General features: G+C 46.5%; 1 protein-coding gene across 1 annotated transcript in view; it reads left to right on the top strand.

The window, feature by feature from the left end:
* LOC116418496 (multidrug and toxin extrusion protein 1-like) overlaps positions 1-17541 on the top strand; it is a 30543-nt gene extending 13002 nt beyond the window's left edge. The window contains exons 8-13 of the mRNA XM_031934380.1: positions 32-107; positions 5832-5901; positions 6144-6276; positions 10591-10685; positions 11892-11970; positions 16893-17541. Of these exons, the coding sequence (XP_031790240.1) occupies positions 32-107; positions 5832-5901; positions 6144-6276; positions 10591-10685; positions 11892-11970; positions 16893-17119 (680 nt within the window). The 3' untranslated portion in view covers positions 17120-17541. The remainder of the gene's footprint in view (positions 1-31; positions 108-5831; positions 5902-6143; positions 6277-10590; positions 10686-11891; positions 11971-16892) is intronic.
* Positions 17542-21296: the final 3755 nt, after the last annotated feature.

Below are 21296 nucleotides of genomic sequence, written 5' to 3'. Positions count from 1 at the left end.
GTGTTGTTTCTTCTGCCGTTTTTACCTTCAGTGCTCTTTGCTGTAGCCTTCAGTGTCCTGCTGTTAAGCTGTAAGGATCATGTGGGGTACATTTTCACTACCGACCGGTGAGTGCTAGGATTTTCTTGAAATGTGAAATCTGTGATAAAGAAATGGTTCATTGAGAAATTTTGTTCTCTAAAATCAGGCTGTTCAGAAACATTGCTGTTTGAAATCATTATCAGTAAAAAGAAACATCCGACTCACGCCTGTCATCCTAGCACTTTGGGATCACCTAAGGTCAGGAGTTCGAGGCCAGCCTGGCCAACATGGCGAAACCCCATCTCTACTAAAAATACAAAAATTAGCTGGGTGTGGTGGCAGACACCTGTAATCCCAGCTACTTCGGAGGCTGAGGCTGGAGAATCGCTTGAGCCCAGGAGGCAGAGGTTGCAGTGAGCCGAGATTGTGCCACTGCACTCCAGCCTGGGCAACAGAGCAAGACTCTGTCTCAAAAAAAAAAAAAGAAAGAAATGGTTCCTCCAAGAGCAAGGTGCCAGCAGAAAAAGGTTTTTAAAACTAGGAATGTTTTTTAAAAAGAGTCCAGGCACAGTGGTTCACGCCTGTAATCCTTGCACTTTGGAAGGTCAAGGTGGGCAGATCACCTGAGGTCAGGAGTTCGAGACTAGCCCAGGCAACGTGGTGAAACCCCCATCTCCACTAAAAATACAAAAATTAGCTGTGCATGGTGGCACGCGCCTGTAATCCCAGCTACTCGGGAGGCTGAGGCAGGAGAATCACCGGAACCCGGGAGGCTGAGGTTGCAGTGAGCTGAGATCACGCCACTGCACTCCAGCCTAGGTGACAAGAGTGAGACTCCATCTCAAAAATTTAAAAAAGAAATGGTTAAGTTGGATAGATGCTATCATAGAGGGGCTGCCTGTGGTTGTTGCAGCAGGGATGTCTGAATCATTTGCAAGATCAGAGGCTCCACTGATGTTACTTGGGAAGAACATATTAGATGTAGGAACTGATTTATAATCTACAATGCCAACTTAATGGCCATTGGTGATGATTTTATGCTTCTGCTGGTCATGTATTTTAAAAGTGGAAAGCCCTTTTTAGTACGATGCATTACATTTTCAGTTAATTATTTTGTTTCCAATGGTAAGAATCCTGTTGGTTTCTTAGTATCAGCCAAACTGCCCGGTTTGTAGTAGTTGCATAATATGTTTGTCAAACTGAATTGAAGTTAAAATCTCACCAGTGAGCTGTCTCAAAAGTCACATACTCAGATTGATTACTGAAGAATTCTTGGATAAGTCCCCTCTGCTCTGCAGAATTTGTTTCCTTCATCGGTGATGCTAGTGTGTACATTCGGACTATATAGAAACTTTATGGCGATACTTCTTATTTGGGACACCATTGTCAGCAGTTACAAGATGCAAATGGACTTTGCCTTCCTGGATTCAGAAAGCTGGTGGAGTGGACAGAACTAATTTCATGGTTTATTCTTCACACATTTGACTTTTGACTTCAGATCGTTGGTTTTCATTTTTCAGCTTCAGCTATTTTGTTACGGGGAAATAAGATGTTTAGGCCAGGCATGGTGGCTCACTCCTGTAATCCCAACACTTTGGGAGGCTGAGGCAGATGGATTGCCTGAGTTCAGGAGTTCAAGACCAGCTGGTCAACATGGGGGAAACCCTGTCTCTACTAAAAATACAAAAAAAAAAAAAAAAAAAAATTAGCCAGGTGTGGTGAGGCACACCTGCAGTCCCAGCTACTCAGGAGGCAGAGGCAATCACTTGAACCTGGGAGACGGAGGGTGCAGTGAGCTGAGATTGCACCACTGCACTCCAGCCTGGGCAACAGAGTGAGACTCTGTCTCAAACAAACAAACAAATAGAAAGATGTTTATAGCTCCCTCACTCAGAATGAATGGGGAAGGTGATAGTAAGTAGTTGACTTTTTTCACAAAGGGAATCAGGATGACCTTTATGAGGACCAGGATAGACGGATGGTTTCAGAAGGAATATGGTAGACACTGGACTCTGAATCTGTCCACTTGGGAAACCATAGAGCACAGTAAAAGAATGAAAAACAAGAGGCCCACAAACTATAGAACTGACGAGACAAGGAAACATCAGAAACTCAACAATCAAATTACTTGTAAGGTGACCAGGATCCTACCCAACCTGGTACAATCGGTGAAAGAGCTCAACCTCTACCTAACTTAATCACGGGGGGCGGGAAACGACACCTCTAACAAAGAAAGGAGAACGTTACTACTGACCACAATCGTTTTTTAAAATCCTAAGAGACTACTTTGCACGACTTTTTCCAAGGAAATCTAAAAACCTGGAATAAACAGATAATTATCTAGGGAAATAATTGATCAGGATGTACCCTAGAAAAGATAGAAGGTCTAAATAAACTGATTTCCTGGTAAGAAATAAGAGAAAGCTATTTTAAAATGTCAAAAAGCACAATGCCAGAAGGTTCCAAAGGATGATTTTATAAAATCTTCAAAACATAGGGAATTGCAAACACAGATCAAACAGAAAATTTCCCAGAGCACAGGAAAAGGAAAACTTCGCATTCTGTTTATGAAGCAAATATAACATTGGTGCCAAAATCTGCCAAAGTTTGCACATAAAAAAGAAAATCACAGATCATTCTTATGCATTAAAAGCAATCTAAAAATCCAAAATAAAAATATTGTTAGACAGAATTTAGCAGCACATTGAAAAGAATATATTTTGGTGAAATATAAAAGTGAATATAGGCCAGGTGCAGTGGCTCATGCCTGTAATCCCAACATTTTGGGAGACTGAGGCAAAAGGATCACTTGAGCCCAGGAGTTCGAGACCAGCCTGGACAACATGGTGAAACGCCATCTCTACAAAAAATACAATTTAGCTGGGCATGGTGGTGTGCACCTGTAGTCCTAGCTACTCAAGAGGCTGAGGTGGGAGGATCACTTGAGCCTGAGAAGTTGAGGCTGCAGTGAGCCATGCTTGTACTGCTCCACTCCAGCCTGGGTGACAGTGAGACCCTGTCTCAAAAAAAAAGTGAATATAATATCTCAGGTGGAAAAAGCAAGGTGCAGAACATCATATAGAGAATGCTGCATGTGAAATTATAGAATATAGAAAGGAAAATCAAGAATATACATTTGTATTTGCTTATATTTTCATAGACACTAGACAAACATGGAACGTGCTAAGAATTGTTACTTGGGCCGGGCGTGGTGGCTCAAGCCTGTAGTCCCAGCACTTTGGGAGGCTGAGACAGGCGCACCACAAGGTCAGGAGATCGAGACCATCCTGGCTAACACGGTGAAACCCCGTCTCTACTAAAAAATACAAAAATCTAGCCGGGCGAGGTGGCGGGCGCCTGTAGTCCCAGCTACTCCGGAGGCTGAGGCAGGAGAATGGCGTAAACCCGGGAGGCAGAGCTTGCAGTGAGCTGAGATCCCACCACTGCACTCCAGTCTGGGCGACAGAGCCAGACTCCGTCTCAAAAAAAAAAAAAAAAAAAGAATTGTTACCTGGAGGAGGCAGGGCTGGTACTGGTACTGGGGCAAACTGGAAGGGCATTGCAGTAAGACTTTGCTTACTATCTTGTTCATATTGTACCATTTTTTGACCACGTGCATGTTACCTATTCAGAAAATAAAATTTGAATAAAATAATTATATTTCTGTCCTTTTTGGTGAGGAAGAAGTGAGCCTCTTGTTCAGTGCTGGATTTCTTTTTTTCTTTTTGAGACGGAGTTTCGCTCTTGTTGCCCAGGCTGGAGTGCAATGGTGCGATCTTGGCTCACCGCAGTCTCTGCCTCCTGGTTTCAAGCGATTCTCCTGCCTCAGCCTCCCGAGTAGCTGGGATTACAGGCATGCACACCCGCTAATTTTGTATTTTTAGTAGAGACAGGATTTCTCCATGTTGGTCAGGCTGGTCTCGAACTCCTGACCTCGGGTGATCTGCTCGCCTTGACCTCCTGAAGTGCTGGGATTACAGGCGTGAGCCACCGTGCCCAGCCCAGTGCTGGATTTCTCATTTAGTAATTAAACAAGTATTTACTGGCAGACAGTCTTCTAGGTTCTAGATTGGAGTGACCAAACTCACTCCAAGGGTGTTGTGGATTTCTTGCTTCCGCAGGTCAGGGCAGCATTTTTCTCATCTCCCTTCATGTGTAGGGGTTAGAATCCAAGTCTCTAGCTTTAGGGGTGGCATTTCTAGGAACCAAGGATAATTCTACAGAATATATCTATGGCCTTTACCAACCTTCGTTCCGCAGAGGGAACTTAATTTTTACTCTGTAGCGCTTCACTCAGGTTTACTAAGAGACACAGTCAGACTTGGCCTGTGGCATCATCTTAAAAGAGGGATGATCATAGCATCCAAACTTGCTGGGATGATAGATGTGTGCCACTGTGCCCAACCAAACTTTTTTTCAGCTGGTGGGGAACGGGGGAGGGGTGTCATCAAATCACTTGATTTGTCTATACTGACCACATGGACTATGCAGTAGCCCCTCTTTATCCTCGGTTTTGCTTTCCAAGGTTTAGTCACCTGCAGTCAATTTTGGTCTGAAAATCTTTTTTTTTTTTTTTTTTTTTTTTTTTTTTTTGAGACGGAGTCTCACTCTGTCGCCCAGGCTGGAGTGCGGTGGCGTGATCTCGGCTCACTGCAAGCTCCGCCTCCCAGGTTCATGCCATTCTCCTGCCTCAGCCTCCCGAGTAGCTGGGACTACAGCTACTACAGCGCCCGCCACCACAGCTGGCTAATTTTTATATTTTTAGTAGAGATGGGGTTTCACTGTGTTAGTCAGGGTGGTCTCGATCTCCTGACCTTGTGATCCACCCGCCTCGGCCTCCCAAAGTGCTGGGATTACAGGCGTGAGCCACCGTGACTGGCCCCTGAAAATCTTAAGTGGAAAATTCCAGAAATAAACAATTCATAAGTTTTCAATTGCATGCTGTTAAGAGTATTAGGAGGAAATCTCACATCCCACCTGGGACATGAAATCATCCCTTTGTCCAACGTCTCCACTCAAAGCTGAAATAACTAGCTTTCCACCTGCTAGTTATTTCAGATGGATGGTTTCGGTCTCACAGTGCTAGCAACAGCCCCAAAGCACAAAAGTGGTGATGCCGGCATGTGGTTATGGCCTACTTTATTACTACTGTTGTTACTCTCTTTCTGTGCTCAATTTATAAATTAACATTATCATAGGTGTGTGTGTATAAGGCAAACAATGTATTTAGGGTTCAGTCCTCTGTGCGATTTCAGGCATCCACTGGGGGTCTTGGAACATATCTCCTGAAGACAAGGATGTGGTGCTGCATATTCTTTTCTAAAAGTCATGAGATAAAACATGCAGTTAGTTTCCTCTATGGGCCCAGCAACAGGAGAACTGTCCCTGACTAGGCTGCTGGCCTCAATGCATGTGCATGTTTGTAATATGCAGAAAGCTATATCTTTTTTTTTTTTTTTTTTTTGAGACAGTCTCACTCTGTCATCCAGGCTGAAGTGCAGTGATGCGATCTCAGCTCACTGCAACCTCCGCCTCCTGGGTTCAAGTGATTCTCCTGCCTCAGCCTCCTGAGTAGCTGGGATTACAGGTACCTGCCACCAGGCCTGGCTAATTTTATATTTTTAGTAGATACGGGGTTTTGCCATGTTGGCCAGGCTGGTCTCAAACTCCTGACCTCAGGTGATCATCCCGCCTCAGTCTCCCAAAGTGCTGAGATTACAGGCATGAGCCACTGCGCCCAGCCAGAAAGCTATATACTTCTTTCTCCACTTTGTCCTCCTAATCACCACGTGCTTTCTTTTTCCTAACAGAGACGTCATTAATCTGGTGGCTCAGGTGGTTCCAATTTATGCTGTTTCCCACCTCTTTGAAGCTCTTGCTGTAAGTATTATGTAGTAGTTCCCTAAGCCCTGTTGTGATCTATGGATTTCTTCTGATGGTGGTAAATTTCAGCTGAGAGGACAGGTCAGGGTAGGTAGGAAGATTGAATATTGTTATCACATTTTATTTAGAAGGATACTGTCACCTTATGGGTTTTAGTGTCAGAGTCCCACAGAAATGAAGTGCTCACGAGATGGGAGTGTTTCAGGAGCGCCGACTGATGGAATGCTTTCTGCCTGCAGTGCACGAGCAGTGGTGTTCTGAGGGGGAGCGGAAATCAGAAGGTTGGAGCCATTGTGAATACCATTGGGTACTACATGGTTGGCCTCCCCATTGGGATCACGCTGATGTTCGCAACCAAACTTGGAGTGATGGGTAAGCTCTAACCTCTGCAGGCAGGGCTTAGCTGCTCACCAGTCCAGGAAATGTCTGTCGGAGCACACAGGCCTTTGACTGAGGCTCACCGCTGAAACTCGGGAACTCACCGACGTCCATTCTGTGTCTTGTTAGAGAGCGTAGAGGGCGTTCAGGAGGTGACCTCCAGCTCTAGCCAGGGCCCCAAGACTACATTGTCCTGCCCATCGCACCCCTGCGGGCGATCTTCCATGCTGACACACTTGAGCACAGATGCCCTTTCTACTCACCTCCTATCCTGAATCATCCAGCCCTCACTTCTCTAAAGGAGGCGACAGTAGGAACCGCTGAAGAAGCATTCGGAAGCTTCCCTTTTGCATGTTCCATGCTGTTCTTTAGAGACAGCGTGTGATCCCCTGTGGGTGACTCTGCAGGGCTGAGGCCATCGTAGGCGGTCTGTCCTGCATGCGTGGGGTGCCGCAGGGTCAGCACTCACGGTGGCACTGTGCATCCTAGAGCAGCGCCCCGTGTGTTCACCAAGCAGCGTGGCTGGATCCTTGGAGGGCAACAAGGGGCCATTGCCCTTCTCATCACACTCATTGCACTCCGCAGTCTCCACCTCCCTCCTTGCACAGCCTTAGCTCTGTGCCTGTGGGTCTCCTCATAAGGCCATGCACGTGGTCGGTGTGAACAGCACAGAAGGGAAGAGGGTGGACTTGAGCACCTTCCCACATTTGGAAGAAAAAACTTAATCCACAGCATCTGAAATTACCAGAGCTAATCTTTTTAAAAAGTACAGAAATAAATGACTGCCCAGCTTTGATTTCTAAAATAATAATTTGGAATACATTGGCAGTTAATAAATGATGATATGAAAACCTGGACATTCATCTTTGGGATGAGTAGTGACCGACTTAAAGCGAGGCTTGTTTTGATCCATCTGTACTTGGCAGGCTCAGAGGTGGTGAGAAGTCAACTGATAGCTACAGGGAACTTCCAGTTCAGTATGTTCCTTTATGTGGCACATTTTTCTCAAGTTCAATAATATTTTAATTAAAAATACAGGAGTTGTTCAAAGAATAGAATTGCCAATGCAAAGTTCACTGGGCTTGCATGATAGTGCAGAAAATTATTTAGCTGAGTTTCTTGTATGATTCATGTTTTGGATTTGCCATTGCCTAGCTAACACAAATATTATAGGAATCTTAATTTATTTTTATTTTTAAAGTAATATATTTTATGTAACACAATATATCTAAAATATTATTGCAAAATATATTTTATGTAACACAATATATCTAAAATATTGTAACATGCAATCAGTTTAAAGTATTAAGGAAATACTTTAAATTCTCTTTTTTATATCTTTTAAGTTTTAAATTGATAAATTATAATTGTTTGCATTTATGGGGTACAGTGTGGTATTTTGATATATTTATAGAATGTGGAACAATTAGATCAAGCTAATTAACATACTTATCACCACTTTTTTTATGGCGAGACATTTGAAATTTACGTAGTTAATTTGAAATGTACAGTACATTGACTAGTCACCTTGGTGTGCAATTGATCTCAAAACTTATTCTTCCTGTCTATCAGAAACTTTGTACCTTAACAACTCCCTGTTCCCACACCCTCCCCTCCTTGCCACCAGTCCCTGGTAACCATCATTCTACTCTCTACTTCTATAAGTTCAACTTTTTCAGAAGAGGAATCTACTTTATTTCCTTGTTTCATTTTTTACAGATGGGGTCTTGCTATGTTGCCCAGGCTGGTCTCAAACTCCTTGACTCAAGTGATCCTCCCACTTTTGCCTCCCAAGTATCTGGGATTACAGGCATGAGGAACCTGCTTTGAAATATAAATCCATCTATATCCCAAGTGCTGTCCTTGGCTCACCTATTCATTTAACAAAATATATCTAGGCCAAGCACAGTGGCTCATGCCTATAATTCCAGCCGCTTTGGAAGGCTGAGGTGGGCGGTTCACTTGAGGTTAGGAGTTCGAGACCAACCTGGGCAACATGGCGAAACCCCGTCTCTACTAAAAGTACAAAAATTAGCCAGGTGTGGTAGTGTGTGTCTGTAGTCTCAGCTACTTGGGAGGCTGAGGCACAAGAATTGCTTGAACCTGGGAAGTGAAGGCTGCAGTGAGCCAAGATGGCACCACTGCACTCCAGCCTGGGCAACAGAGTGAGATTTTATCTAAAAAAAAAAAAAAAAAAAAAGCATAACTAACTGTGCAAAGTAGAAGGGGAAGTTGAGAATCACTGAAAAGAAATGGTAGGGGCCCTGGGGATGTGAGGGCTCTGTGAGAAGACTGTAGTCAATCCCTCCACCCACCTATTAGAAGAAAGTATGGTATGAATTGATTTTGAGTCTCGTATCTCCTCTGGTATGGTATGCAGTATACCTACACAAGGTGTCTAGGAGAGCATCAGAATTCTGCAGGTTCTCAGAAGCAACCCCAGGAAATCATAATGACCCTCAGAATCCCTGGGAGACGTTGTAAATATGTAAATTCCTGGACCTTGCCCATGAGATTCTAATAACCATCCTACTTTGGGCTCCTAGGTTGGGTCAAATAGAAATCTTTTAAATGATGTATGCTAAAATTATTGGAAATCTAATTCATAACTTTCAGATTATAGCTGGAGGTAGCTGGTTATTTCCTGTTTAAGATGGTTCAGGTGAGCTTGTAGTTTCTGTGTACTGAGAACACTGGATTTGAAAGTGGAAGTCAGTAGGTTCCTTTTACTAATTTTGTATAGGACTAGCAGGTGGCACCAACTATACTATTCTAAGAGCAGGCGAGGCTGGGCGCAGTGACTCATACCTATAATCCTAGTGCTTTGGGAGGCCAAGGCGGGAGGATCACTTGACTCCAGGAGTTGGAGGCTGCAGTGAGCTGTGGTCATGCCACTGCTCTCCAGCCTGGGCAGCAGAGCAAGACCCTGCCTCTAAAAAGCAAACAAACAAACAAACAAAAGGGCAGGCTGATCATACCTGAAAATGTGATTGGTACCAAGAAAACAGAGCTGTAGACCCTGTACCAAATCCACAAACCACGAACCCAGACTAGCCACCTTAACCTTTACATAGATCTGGACAGCTGTGGAAATCAACCAGGACCAACCAAGCAAGACCAGCAAAGGCTGTGTATTCTCAGCAAGGGTGTTGGCCGCCACCACTTGCATTTGGGCAGAGACTCAAAGGCAGGCAAAGGAGTGGGAAAGCGTCACAGCGGATAAAAGGGGAGGCTGCAGGTGTGCCCTGAGTGGAGGTTGTTGATCTGGGGGATGCTGGAGGTAGCTGACTAGAAATGGGCCTCATGTGATTGGTTAGGGGGGATGTATTTTACTTTCTCTGGTTGGTTCTAAGTTGGAAGTGCAGACCAAAATTAGGGAAGCTGTCAGTTGCTAATCAAGTCCTGGCCATCTGGGGCCAATCGTTACAGAAGTTACTGGTTAGCTTCCTGGATTGTCACCAGAGGCGGCAATCTTGCTTCCTGCGAGCCTGATTTAGGGAAGGCTGGCTTCCTGGGTTTATTGTAGATAGGGGGTTCTTGGGCAGGATGCTGCACGTTGTGAGGCATAGGTCTGTTTTTATTACGGTCAGGCCCTTGTCTTTTGGTTATTGTTGAAGCTTTTTGTTCTTCCATTAGTTTACTATTGACCAAAAAACCCTCCTCACCTGGGGTCTCCCTCTGTGCCCTATATGGTGCCTTGAGATCCACAGGGCTTTTCCCGCCATCCGTTCCCACCTGGCCTGCCTTTGGTGTTCTCCAGTCATCTCTGGGTGCCCAGCCCTGCTCTGGAAGCTTCCAGCAAAGTCTGTGTCAGAAGCAAGTTAAGGTCCAAGGTCTAGCAGGAACTCTGAGGGAGAGAACATTAGTAATTTATATGGCTAGTGATTTCTGCTTTTTTTTTTTTTTTTTAAAATATTTGTTAGTCCCCTTTTTTGAGGAAACTAGGGCAGAAGTAGTTGGTCCTGGGAAATTTTAATTTCCTTGTAACTGGCATTTTTCTTAATATTCAAGCATCATAATCAGTAAGGCCAAAAATATCCTCTGAATATTTGTTCTGAAATCCTGAACCAAAGGAGATGGCCCTTTTGGGGGTGGCCTCAGGGAGTACTGGGCTTTCCAGCACCTTCTGGAACCTTCTGGAAGCCCAAGGAGGAGCAGGGTAGAGGTCTCTGGCCCACTGTGGGCTCCACCTCAGCCATGAAAGCAGATATTAAGTATGGCTGATAGAAATGAGATAGACAAAACATATTCCCCAGGGGAAGCTGGTTTTCTATGGAATTAACTTCTATTAAATATTTCTATTTCTAGGTCTGTGGTCAGGGATCATCATCTGTACAGTCTTTCAAGCTGTGTGTTTTCTAGGCTTTATTATTCAGCTAAATTGGAAAAAAGCGTGTCAGCAGGTAACTATGTTCATTCTGTCCTGGTAAAGGTTCCTCTCCTAGAAAAACAGGATCTGATCTGGCTCTCCCTTTTTTCTTTTGGAAAGTTCTTTTCTCATTTTCTTTCTTCTTATCTCACAAATACTATTTTTCTTGTTGTTTTAACTAGACAGTTCAGATGTGAAGGGCCAGATGACCCCAGTTTTATCCATTCCCAGAAAAAACAGGGGCCTCCTTTCTTCCTTGTCTCCCATGCCAGGCTGCCACCCTTGTGCAGGAAAATCCAATTTCAGGACAAGAATTAGAACTGGAGAGAAAGGTGGGATGCATCACAGTCATCCTGATGTCGTTTTTATGATTACCAAATGTTTTGTTAAGATGCTTGTGTGCATCCTTCCCTTCAACTTTCTAGGGTCAGTGTGAGGTCTAGAAATAGGTGGTAGAAAAATGAGATGAGTCGAGGTACGGTGGCTTATGCCTGTAGTCCCAGCTATTCAGGAGGCTGAGGCGGGAGGATTGCTTGAGCCCAAGAGTTCGAGGCTGCGGTGAGCTGTGATTGCACCACTGCACCCCAGCCTGGGTGATGGAGCGAGACCCTGTCTCTACAAATAAAAATTTTTAAAAAAGAAAAAAGAGATAAAAAGAAGGGAGAGTTCCAAATGATCTTTGTCCTTCTCTTGTCCCTGTCTCCCTCACCCTGTACTGTTCCCATGCCACCTTCCCTCTCATGGACCCCATTTCAACCTATTCTGTTTCCTTTTTCTTAAGAGACAGGCTCTCACTCTGTCACCCAGGCTGGACTGTAGTGGCAGGATCACAGCTCGCTGGAGTCTTAACCTCCTGGGCTCAAGTGATCCTCCTGTCTCAGCCTCCTGAGTAGTTGGGAATACAAACATACGCCACCATGCCTGGCTGGGTTTTTTTGTTTTTCGTTTTTAATTTTTTAGTTGAGATGGGGTCTTGCTGTGTTGCGCAGGCTGGCCTTGAATTCCTGGGCTCAAGCAATCCTCCCTCCTCAGCCCCTCAAAGTGCTGGGATAACTGGTGTGAGCACTGAGCCTGGTCCCATTTCAATCTTTATGAAAGATGACCTGTGAATAAGAGGAGCTTCTGCTGTACATGCCAATTAAGGAAAATGGCTTGGCTTTTCCTAAACTAGATGGTCGAGTAAAATACCTTATTAACACCATCGTGAAGCCTGAAGGACTGACTGAGTTTCATTTTCCAGGCTCAGGTACACGCCAATTTGAAAGCAGATGTGGCTCGGAGTGGGAATTCCGCTCTCCCTCAGGACCCATTTCACCCAGGTATGATATGACTCCCTCAGCCCTTGGACAGGGTTGTCTAGGTGGGACTGGAGGGGCTGTTCGTGAGACACAGCTAGATTTGCTGCTATGAGCTCTCATTTAAACAGGGCAATAGTGTTTCAGAAACACATGATAAAGTCAAGTAACAAGCAATTCAAGGTAAACTGACTTCAAGTTTATTTACTTTAATTCCACACATTAGTAGACTGCTATAGATGACTGAAAGCTCCCCAGTGCCTCCCCTAATTTCTGCAAGCACTTTCCAGGCATTTGCAACACTTGGAGATACTGTGCTTCTACCATAGCTTGGAAACTGACATTTGTTTGTTTTAATGGGGTCCCTGCTGTTCATCGTGCAGACACTTGTGGACTTTCAACAGGTTGTTTGCTTGGACCTTTGTTTGTGATACACATCACGCAAATGTGGTTATGGTTTTCTTCAGTCAGTTGAGTAATCCCCCCCCACCCGATTCCTGGCCCGTTAGGCAGTTAGCCACCCAATCACAGTAATCCTTGCTCCTTTATCATTGAATAACCCTTTGATTTCATAGACTGTCTGATATGCAGTCAATGGTCAATTGTGTTGTTTCTGACAATTTTCATTCATATTGTCTAGGCTCCTGTGCTGTGTGTCTGGTTATCTTTGATTTTAATTTATTTTTAAATTAATTTTTTAAAATTAAAAAAATTAGGCCGGGCACAGTGGCTCATGCCTGTAATCCCAGCACTTTGGGAGGCTGAGGCGGGCGGATCACAAGGTCAAGAGATCGAGACCATCCTGGCTAACACGGTGAAACCCCATCTCTACTAAAAATACAAAAAATTAGCTGGGTGAGGTGGCGGCGCCTGTAATCCCAGCTACTCGGGAGGCTGAGGCAGGAGAATGGCGTGAACCCGGGAGGCAGAGCTTGCAGTGAGCAGAGACTGCACCACTGTACCCCAGCCTGGGTGACAGAGCGAGACCCGTCTCAAAAAAATAAATAAATAAAATAAAATAATTAAAAAAAATTTTTTTAAATAGAGAGAGGGTCTCACCCTGTTGCCCAGGCTGGTGTGCAATGGTACGATGGTAGCTCACTGCAGCCTCTACATCTTGGGCTCAAGTGATCCTCCTGCCTTGGCCTCCCAAAGCAGTGGGATTACAGGCATGAGCCACCGCACCTGACTGGTTATCTTTGATTATGTTCCAGACTTTATATTTGAAAATTGTTCTTAGAAGTAACTTGAGCCTGAAAGAATGTTGTCTATTTATCTTCAGAGAGGATTTTCTTTTGCTTCTTTTGGATACTGAGGGTGACCAGCAGTCTAGGGCAATCTTGGAAATGGAGCTTTCTGGAGCATCCAGCCGACCTGAAGGTGTGCTGCAGCCCGTGTGAGGCTTGGTTTACTTCTTCTGGTTCATGCTTTTTTTTTTTTTTTTGAGGCGGAGTCTTGCTTTGTCGCCCAGGCTAGAGTGCAGTGGCGTGATCTCTGCTCACTGCAAGCTCCGCCTCCCAGATTCAAGCAATTCTCCTGCCTCAGCTTCCTGAGTAGCTGTGATTATAGGCACGCGCCACCACACCTGGCTAATTTTTGTATTTTTAGTGGATATGGGGTGTCACCATGTTGGTCAGGCTGGTCTCGAACTCCTGACCACAAGTGATCTGCCCTCCTCGGCCCCCCAAAGTGCTGGGATTACAGGTGTGAGCCACCGCACCCAGAGTGGTTAATCCTTAAGTCTTGGATGCAGCCCTTTGGGGTTCTAACCTCAAATACAGAGAGGTTTGCCAGAGCCTGATTCTTGGTAGGTACCCAAGTCCCCAAAGCCCTGATCAGCGTCTCCGTCACGTGATCTGGATGTAGCTCTCTCTGACCTGCATCCTCTGATCTTTCTGATCTGAATGAACTCTGATCCGAGGCAGCCCTAGAGGCTGGGCGGCCCCTCTGAGTTTCCTTTATCCCCTGGATCTTGCCCTGGTGACTCTTCATTACATTGTTTGTATTCTGATGCCTTCAAGATGATATTTAATTTGTTTTATTCAGATTCTATAATGATCTTCAGGGAAGGGTTGGTCGATGTTTTCCACCATCTTACCAGTTTCCCTGATTTGTGAAATCTGCCTGACAATAGCACTTATCTCTGTTGTTGTTGTTTTTGTGGTGGAGTCTCGTTGCCAGGCTGGAGTTCAGTGGCTTCTCACTGCAACCTCTACCTCCCAGGTTTAAGTGATTCTCCTGCCTCAGCTGGGATTACAGGTGTGTGCCACCACGCCCGGCTAATGTTTGTATTTTTAGCAGAAACCGGGTTTCACCATGTTGGCCAGACTTTTCTTGAACTCCTGACCTCAAGTGATCCACCTGGCTCAGCCTCCCAAAGTGCTGGGATTAGAGGCATGAGTGCTGGGATTACAGGGATTCCAGGCGTGAGGCATGAGTGCTGGGATTACAGGCGTGAGCCACTGTGCCCGGCCTAACAATGGCACTTACTTCATACTACCCCTGTTGGGGTTGAGAAGCACCCAGGACTGCCTGACCAGGGAATGCATTTTGTTAAGAGTGAGCTGATATGACTCTGTTCAAAATGATTTTCTTTTCTTCTCTCTCCTTCCTTCCTTCCTATTTTTCTTCCTTCCTTCCTTCCTTCCTTCCTTCCTTCCTTTCTTCCTTCCTTCCTTTCTTCTTTCCTCCCTCCCTCCCTCTTTCTCTCTTTCTCTTTCTGTCATCCAGGCTGGAGTGCAGTGGTGAGATCATGGTTCACTGCAGCCTTGACCTCCTGAGCTCAAGTGATCTGCCTGTCTCAGCCTCCCAAAGTGCTGGGATTAGAGGCGTGAGCCACTGCACCCGGCCCAAAATGATTTTCTTTCAGAACTCTGAGGATATTGCTACATTCCTAACATTCATCCACTTATGCTTATTAGGAAGTGAGATGGCCAAGCTTATTCTTGTGCCATTATGTAATCTGCCTTCATTTTAGGATATTTTCTTATTATTATTCCCTTTTTTTTTTTTTTTTTTGAGATAGGGTCTCGTTCTGTCACCCAGGCTGGAGTGCACTGGTGCAATTATAGCTCACTGCAGTCTCAAACTCCTGGGCTCAAGCAGTCCTCCCATTTTAGCCTCCTGAGTAGATGGGATTACAGGTGTGTGCCACTATGCTCAGCTAACCCTTTAATATTTTTGTAGTGACCAGGTCTTGCTTTGCAGCCCAGGTTGGTCTTGAACTTCTGGATTTAAGCAATCCTCCTGCTTTACCCTCTCCAAGTAATGGGATTACAGGTGTGAACCACCATGCCTGGCCTATTACTCTTGACTGTTCTGAAGTGTCTTGACACTAAGTCTAGATGTGAGTCATTATCTGCTTGAAACTGTTGGGGTGAAGGAGAAGCTTTTCCCTTGCCCTCCGATGGTTCACTGAAAAATCAACTTATAATAAGGCCGATCAGTAAGAGAAAAGACATACAAATGTATTTAACCATGCACAAGGGAAGAATCACGGTGATTACCCAACCTCGCAGTGAGGACCAACACACATATAACCAACTTTCAGAGGGCAGAGAGGAGATGGGGCATTTGGTGCTTCTGTTGAGGGACAGTAAATGATTACTAGGGAAAATGAATGGATATTTGGCAGAATGAATGGACTGGGGGCAGGGTGGAGAGACTGGTTCTCTTTGGAAGTTAAATGAACCTGAGAGACTGGCATCATTTTGTAAAAGGTCTGGCAATCATTCTTCTTGGTGGGTTTGTCTGGCTTTCATGTAGGAGGGGGAAAAGTCTCTTTCAAGGCCTGTTGATCTCTAAAGAGTTTTTATTTTAAAATACTCATTATAGGAGGAGGGAGCCATATCTTGGGGTGAAATTCCCTGCACTCCTTCCATACTTAGTAGGCCCTTTGATGTGAACGGTCACATCTTTCTCCCATTCTGTGAATAGCCTTGTATTCTTTCTTCCTTTCTTTTTTTTTGGACACTGGGTCTCTCTTGGTCACTCAGGCTGGACTGCAGTATTACAATCATAGCTCACTGCAGCCTCGAACTCCTGGGCTCAAGTGATCCTCCCACCTCTGTCTCCCAAGTAGTTGGGACTATAGGCATGCGCCACCATGCCCAGCGAAGTTTTTGTTTGTAGAGATGAGGTGTCACTATGTTGCCCAGGCTGGTCTTGAACTTCTGGGCTCAAGGGATCCTCCCACCTAGGCCTCCCAAAGTGTTGGAATTAAAGGCGTGAGCCATCACACACAGCCTTGAATTATTTCTTAGGTTGTTTCTCCTTGTGTTTTGTTCTGAAATGCTTATTAAATTGGTGTTGGCTCCTTGAAAATTTCCCCTGTGAATCTTTTTTTTTTTTGGAGATGGAGTTTTGCTCTTGTTGCCCAGGCTAGAGTGCAATGGCACCATCTTGGCTCACTGCAACCTCCGCCTCCTGGGTTCAGGTGATTCTCCTGCCTCACTGCCTCAGCCTCCCCAGTAGCTGGGATTACAGGCATGTGCCACCATGCCCGGCTAATTTTCTATTTTTAGTAGAGACGGGGTTTCTCCATATTGGTCAGGCTGGTCTCTAACTCCCGACCTCAGGTGATCTGCCTGCCTCAGCCTCCCAAACTGCTGGGATTACAGGCAAGAGCCATCATGCCTGTAACCCTGTGAATTTTAATGGAGAGGGCTTCCCTGTGAAGTTTAATGGAGAGGGCTACCTTATTTCTCTAGCTCCTGGGAGAGTGCTCCCTGGGGCACCCAAGCCAGCCCCGGTAGGATCATCGGTGTTTGTGAAGGAGTGAGCGGAGAGGCACTCTGGGATAGGATTTCTTTTATTTATTCACTGTAGCAATAGCGTCCTGAATTAACTTTCTCTCAGCTATTAGCACATATTCCTTTTATACACAGCCCTTTATACAAATGAAAAAAACATACCTTTTAAGCTGCTAAGGTCCTTTTTCCTCCCAGGGTGCCCTGAAAACCAAGAAGGAATTTTAATGAACGATGTTGGAAAGATGGGCGAGACTCAGTTGGATCAGCAGATGCGCCAAGAAGAACCTTTGCCAGAACATCCACAGGACAGTGCTAAGTTGTCCAGGACACAGCTGGTGCTGCGGCGAGGGCTTCTGCTCCTGGGGGCCTTCTTAATCCTGCTGGTGGGGATTTTAGTGAGATTCTATGTCAGAATTCAGTGACGTGGCAGGAAAGAAAGTCAGGTCAAGTGATGCTTTTTGAGCTTACACACAATTCACAGGCCCACCAGTGACAATTTACTTTGAGTTAATGTCATTCAGGTGTGCCCATGGATTCTGAAGGTTGGGAATGCAAAGATACATTTCTCTAAAAAAAGAAAACGCAACTAAGGTTAAAAGCTATATTGTGGCCCCAGACACTGTCTGAAAGATGACATGAGTAATATAATTCACCACTCTCTGAACCAAGGACCATTGGCCAATGGCTTTGCTATTTTTTTACACACAAACCCATAAACTCAGTGCTTAAGAATTCATACTGCCTGAATTATGTAAAATATATTTTACAATATGTCTTTCCTTGGGCCTTAGATTACTATTCACTGGGCAAATGGTATTTGTTTTTAATTTTTTTTTTTTTAATAGATGGAAGTCTTGCTCTGTCACGCAGGCTGGAGTACAGTGGTGTGATCATAGCTCACTGCAGCCTCAAACTCCTGGGCTTCAAGCAATCCTCTTGTGTCAACCACCAGAGTAGCTGAGACTTCAGGGGTGTGCCACCATGCCCAGCTGGCATTTGTTAATCTTCATTTGAGGTCTAGATCTAGGCACTGTGGGCACTGAAAAACAGTTGGGAAATCTTCGGAGCTGTGGAAATCCAAACAAGGACTGATAATTCCTGGTAGGGGTGTGTGCGTGACCTACTGCAGCCTCAACCTCCTGGGCTCAAGTGATCCTCGCATCTCAGCCTCCTGAGTAGCTGAGACCACAGGCGTGTCCCACCACACCTAGCTAATTTTTTATTTTTTGTAGAGACGGGGTCTCCCCTTTGTTTCCCAGGCTGGTCTTGAATTCCTGGGATCAAGTGATCCTTCCACTTTGCCCTCCCAAAGTGTTGGGATTATAGGCGTGAGCCAGAGGACAAAATTTTAATAAAGGTCTTAGCTTAAGTAGTAATCCTACTTCATTAACCTTCCTGGGGCGGGGTACGCACTGATAATTCAGCAAGCCTCAGTACATCCTAAGTATGCTCAGTGCTGTGAAAGTGGATTACACCAAATTAAGTAATTCTTATCACACCCAATTAAAGTCAAGAAGCCAAGGATAAAAGCACCCCAGGCACATAACATTAATCTAGTAATGTAATTCTCTGCACATCCAGCTGGTGAAACTGCCTGCTGTAAGCTGAGGCCAGCTTTATCCATAACTGCTGAGATAACTTGCTGAAGCTCTAGGAATAATTTCGCCTGCCCGGTTGCTCACCAGTTGTAGCTTGCCAGCTCCCAGGACCCTTCCCGGTGCCAATAAACTTTCTCAAAGAGCTATACTGACATTTCTTTTGATAAAACCTCCAGCCTTCTCTGTGTTGTTCCGACATACCGAGGACCACCTGGTCTACATGGATGCCCTGAACTGCAATTCTTTCTTCCCAAATAAAACATTAAATGGAGATTTGCCTGTACATGTTTGACTTAGTGCTAGGATGGATATAATGCTCTAGGCATGGCCTTTTCCTGAAATAACAAAATCAGAAAAGTTACCCGCTTTGAGTAAAAAACACCCAAGTGCTGATTTTGGTTGGGGCCACCTTAAGGTATCTCTACCCTCAGTGCCTTGTTCTTGGGGCCACGAGGCCCAATCTCCAGGAAGGCAGATAAAGGCCTGCACTGTGGCCCTTGGGGTTGGGCCTGGGGGCAGGGGGCAGACACTGCAGAGGCCCCTCCCCAGTTCCTCGTCAGGAACTCTGGAGCTCTGTCTCCATTCCCCTCGCACAGGACTCCCTGCCCTTCCCCTTGCCAGGTAGGGCAGGGAACCCTGGGGATGAGAGGAGTTTCCTTCAGTCAACAGCCACAAATAGCCGCTGGGAGCAGGGAGGCTGGGGTGTCTGCGAGACAGGACCCCTCTTCTCCCAGAAACACCTGAACCCGCAGCAAGCCCAGGCCAGGAGAAACATGCCAGAAAGCGCTAGACCCGTCCTCCGCGGGGGAGGATGGAATCACCAGCTCCGTCCTGTCTGCCCACCCTCTAGGCATTTTGCTCTTCCAACGTGACCCACAAACTCTCCTGATAAAAACCTGTGTCATCCAAAAGCGCACGAGGGGTCCTCCCCCGCAGGGACCCCTTCCTGGAGCCCCCTTCATCAGCCCCCAAAGACCCTCCCGGTCCCCTCCCGCAGGGTTCTGCGGGCGGCATCATTGCACTGGGCGTCTGGAGCGGGTTCGGGTCCGGGCTGGGTGGGGCCAAGCCGTCCTCCGCCCTCCCTCCCCCGCGCTGCGTTCCCGCGCCGGTGCCGCCGCCAGCCGCTCCCCGCCTCCGCACGGAGGCCCCCGCGGCCGCCGAGATCCCCGCCGCTGCCAAGGGCCTGCCCCCATAGCGGCCCGGGCCCTCGGATGGCGCGACCGCCTGCGGGGCCTGCGGGGCGCGCTGCCCCCTGACCTGCAGCGAGGGGCGGCCGAGCTGGGGGCGCTGGCGGGTCCAGTGGTGAGTGCGGCGGCCCCGCGCCCAGCCCGACGCCTCCGGAGCAGCCCCGCGCGGGGGTGGGCGCGGGCTTCCAGGAGGGAGGGCGGCTATGAACGCGCCTTGCTTTCTGCGTCTCCGCAGTTTCTTGCTCAGTTGATCATTTTTCTCAATAGCCTCCTCAGCTCCATCTTCTGTGGACATCTGGGCAAGGTCGAGCTGGACGCTGTCACGCTCGCCGTCACGGTGGGTGCCTGATTTCGCCCCTGTAGGAGCTAACGGGCAGCCAAGGTTTAGGATTTGATCGGTGTCCCCGGGCGCTGTGGCTCACGACGGTAATCCCAGCGCTTTGGGAGGCCCAGGTGGGAGGGGAGGATCGCTTGAGCTCAGGAGTTAGAGACCAGCCTAGGCAGCATAGCAAGACCCTGTCTCTACTAAAAATACAAAAATCTACTAAAAATACAAAAATTATCCTGGCGTAGTGGCACCGCCTGTGGTCCCAGCTACTTGGGAGACTGAGACAGGAGGATCGCTTGAGCCCAGGAGATGGAGGCTGCAGTGAGCTGAGATTGCACCACTGCACTCCAGCCTTGGCAAGAGAGCAAGACCCTGTTTCAAAAACGAACACACAAGGCCGGGCGCGGTGGCTAACTCCTGTAATCCCAGCCAGCACTTTGGGAGGCCGAGGTGGGCGGATCACCTGAGGTCAGGAGTTCGAGACCAGCCTGGCCAATATGGCAAAACCCCTCTCTACCAAAAATACAAAAATTAGCCGGGTGTGGTGGCATGCACCTGTAATCCCAGCTATTCGGGAGGCTGAGGCACGAAAACCGCTTGAACCCAGGGGCCTGAGGTTGCAGTGAGCTGGAATTTTGCCACTGCACTCCAGCCTGGGTAACAGAAGGAGACTCCGTCTAAAAAAAAAAGGAAAGAAAAAAAATCAATTTGAATTGTATCATGTCTTATGCATCTTCATTTACAGGTCTGGGACTGACCTGTGGCTTACCATTACCTGATTAGATTTGGAAGGAGCTTGTGTCAATACTTAGAAAAGTGTAAAACTGAAAAAACTGCACTTTTTTCTATTATGAAATTAAATCAGCAGACTTTTAGGTAATTTAGGTTGTTTGCCACTAATTGGATTACACAGTGCATTCAGCTCCTACCCTTTTACCCTTGTGGAAAAGCCTCTCCCTTGGGTTGAAATCACGCCTCCTGGGACGTGTCTTCCCTGGCTTTTGTTAGTGATGTGGAAAGTTGTTTCTTCCTGCATTTCATCCAGGCTTTCAGAGAACGTGGAAAACACTTCTGCTGGTGATGGTAGACGGCTTTCCCCAGTCTCAGAAAATGTCCCCTGTGTCCCCGTGAGGTGGGTACACACCCTAAGAATACGGAGGGCCACCGGAGCTTCTCATTTGGCTTCATGGTAGAGAAGACCTTGCCAGGTGGAATCAGTCACATTTTATTTACAGGCCTGTTATTTGGTGAGCTAATTGGGTTAAGGGACATTTTTGCTTCCTTTGAAACTTTAGACTGGGGCTCTAGGAAGAGGCACGAAGGCAGAGGAGATTCGTATACATGGCTGGTGGGGACATTTCCTGCTGTGTCCCCGCAGGGCCCAGGATTGGGGTCCAACTTTTCTGATCACTGCTTGCCAACCATCACTGTGCCCAGGGCGCTCCCTGGGTTCGCTTCTGAGCCGTCTGTCACTCCTCCCTGTGGA

Source organism: Piliocolobus tephrosceles, chromosome 16 (assembly GCF_002776525.5).
Source record: "Piliocolobus tephrosceles isolate RC106 chromosome 16, ASM277652v3, whole genome shotgun sequence".
Lineage (NCBI taxonomy): Eukaryota > Metazoa > Chordata > Mammalia > Primates > Cercopithecidae > Piliocolobus > Piliocolobus tephrosceles.
This window is presented reverse-complemented; position numbering and strand designations above follow the sequence as displayed.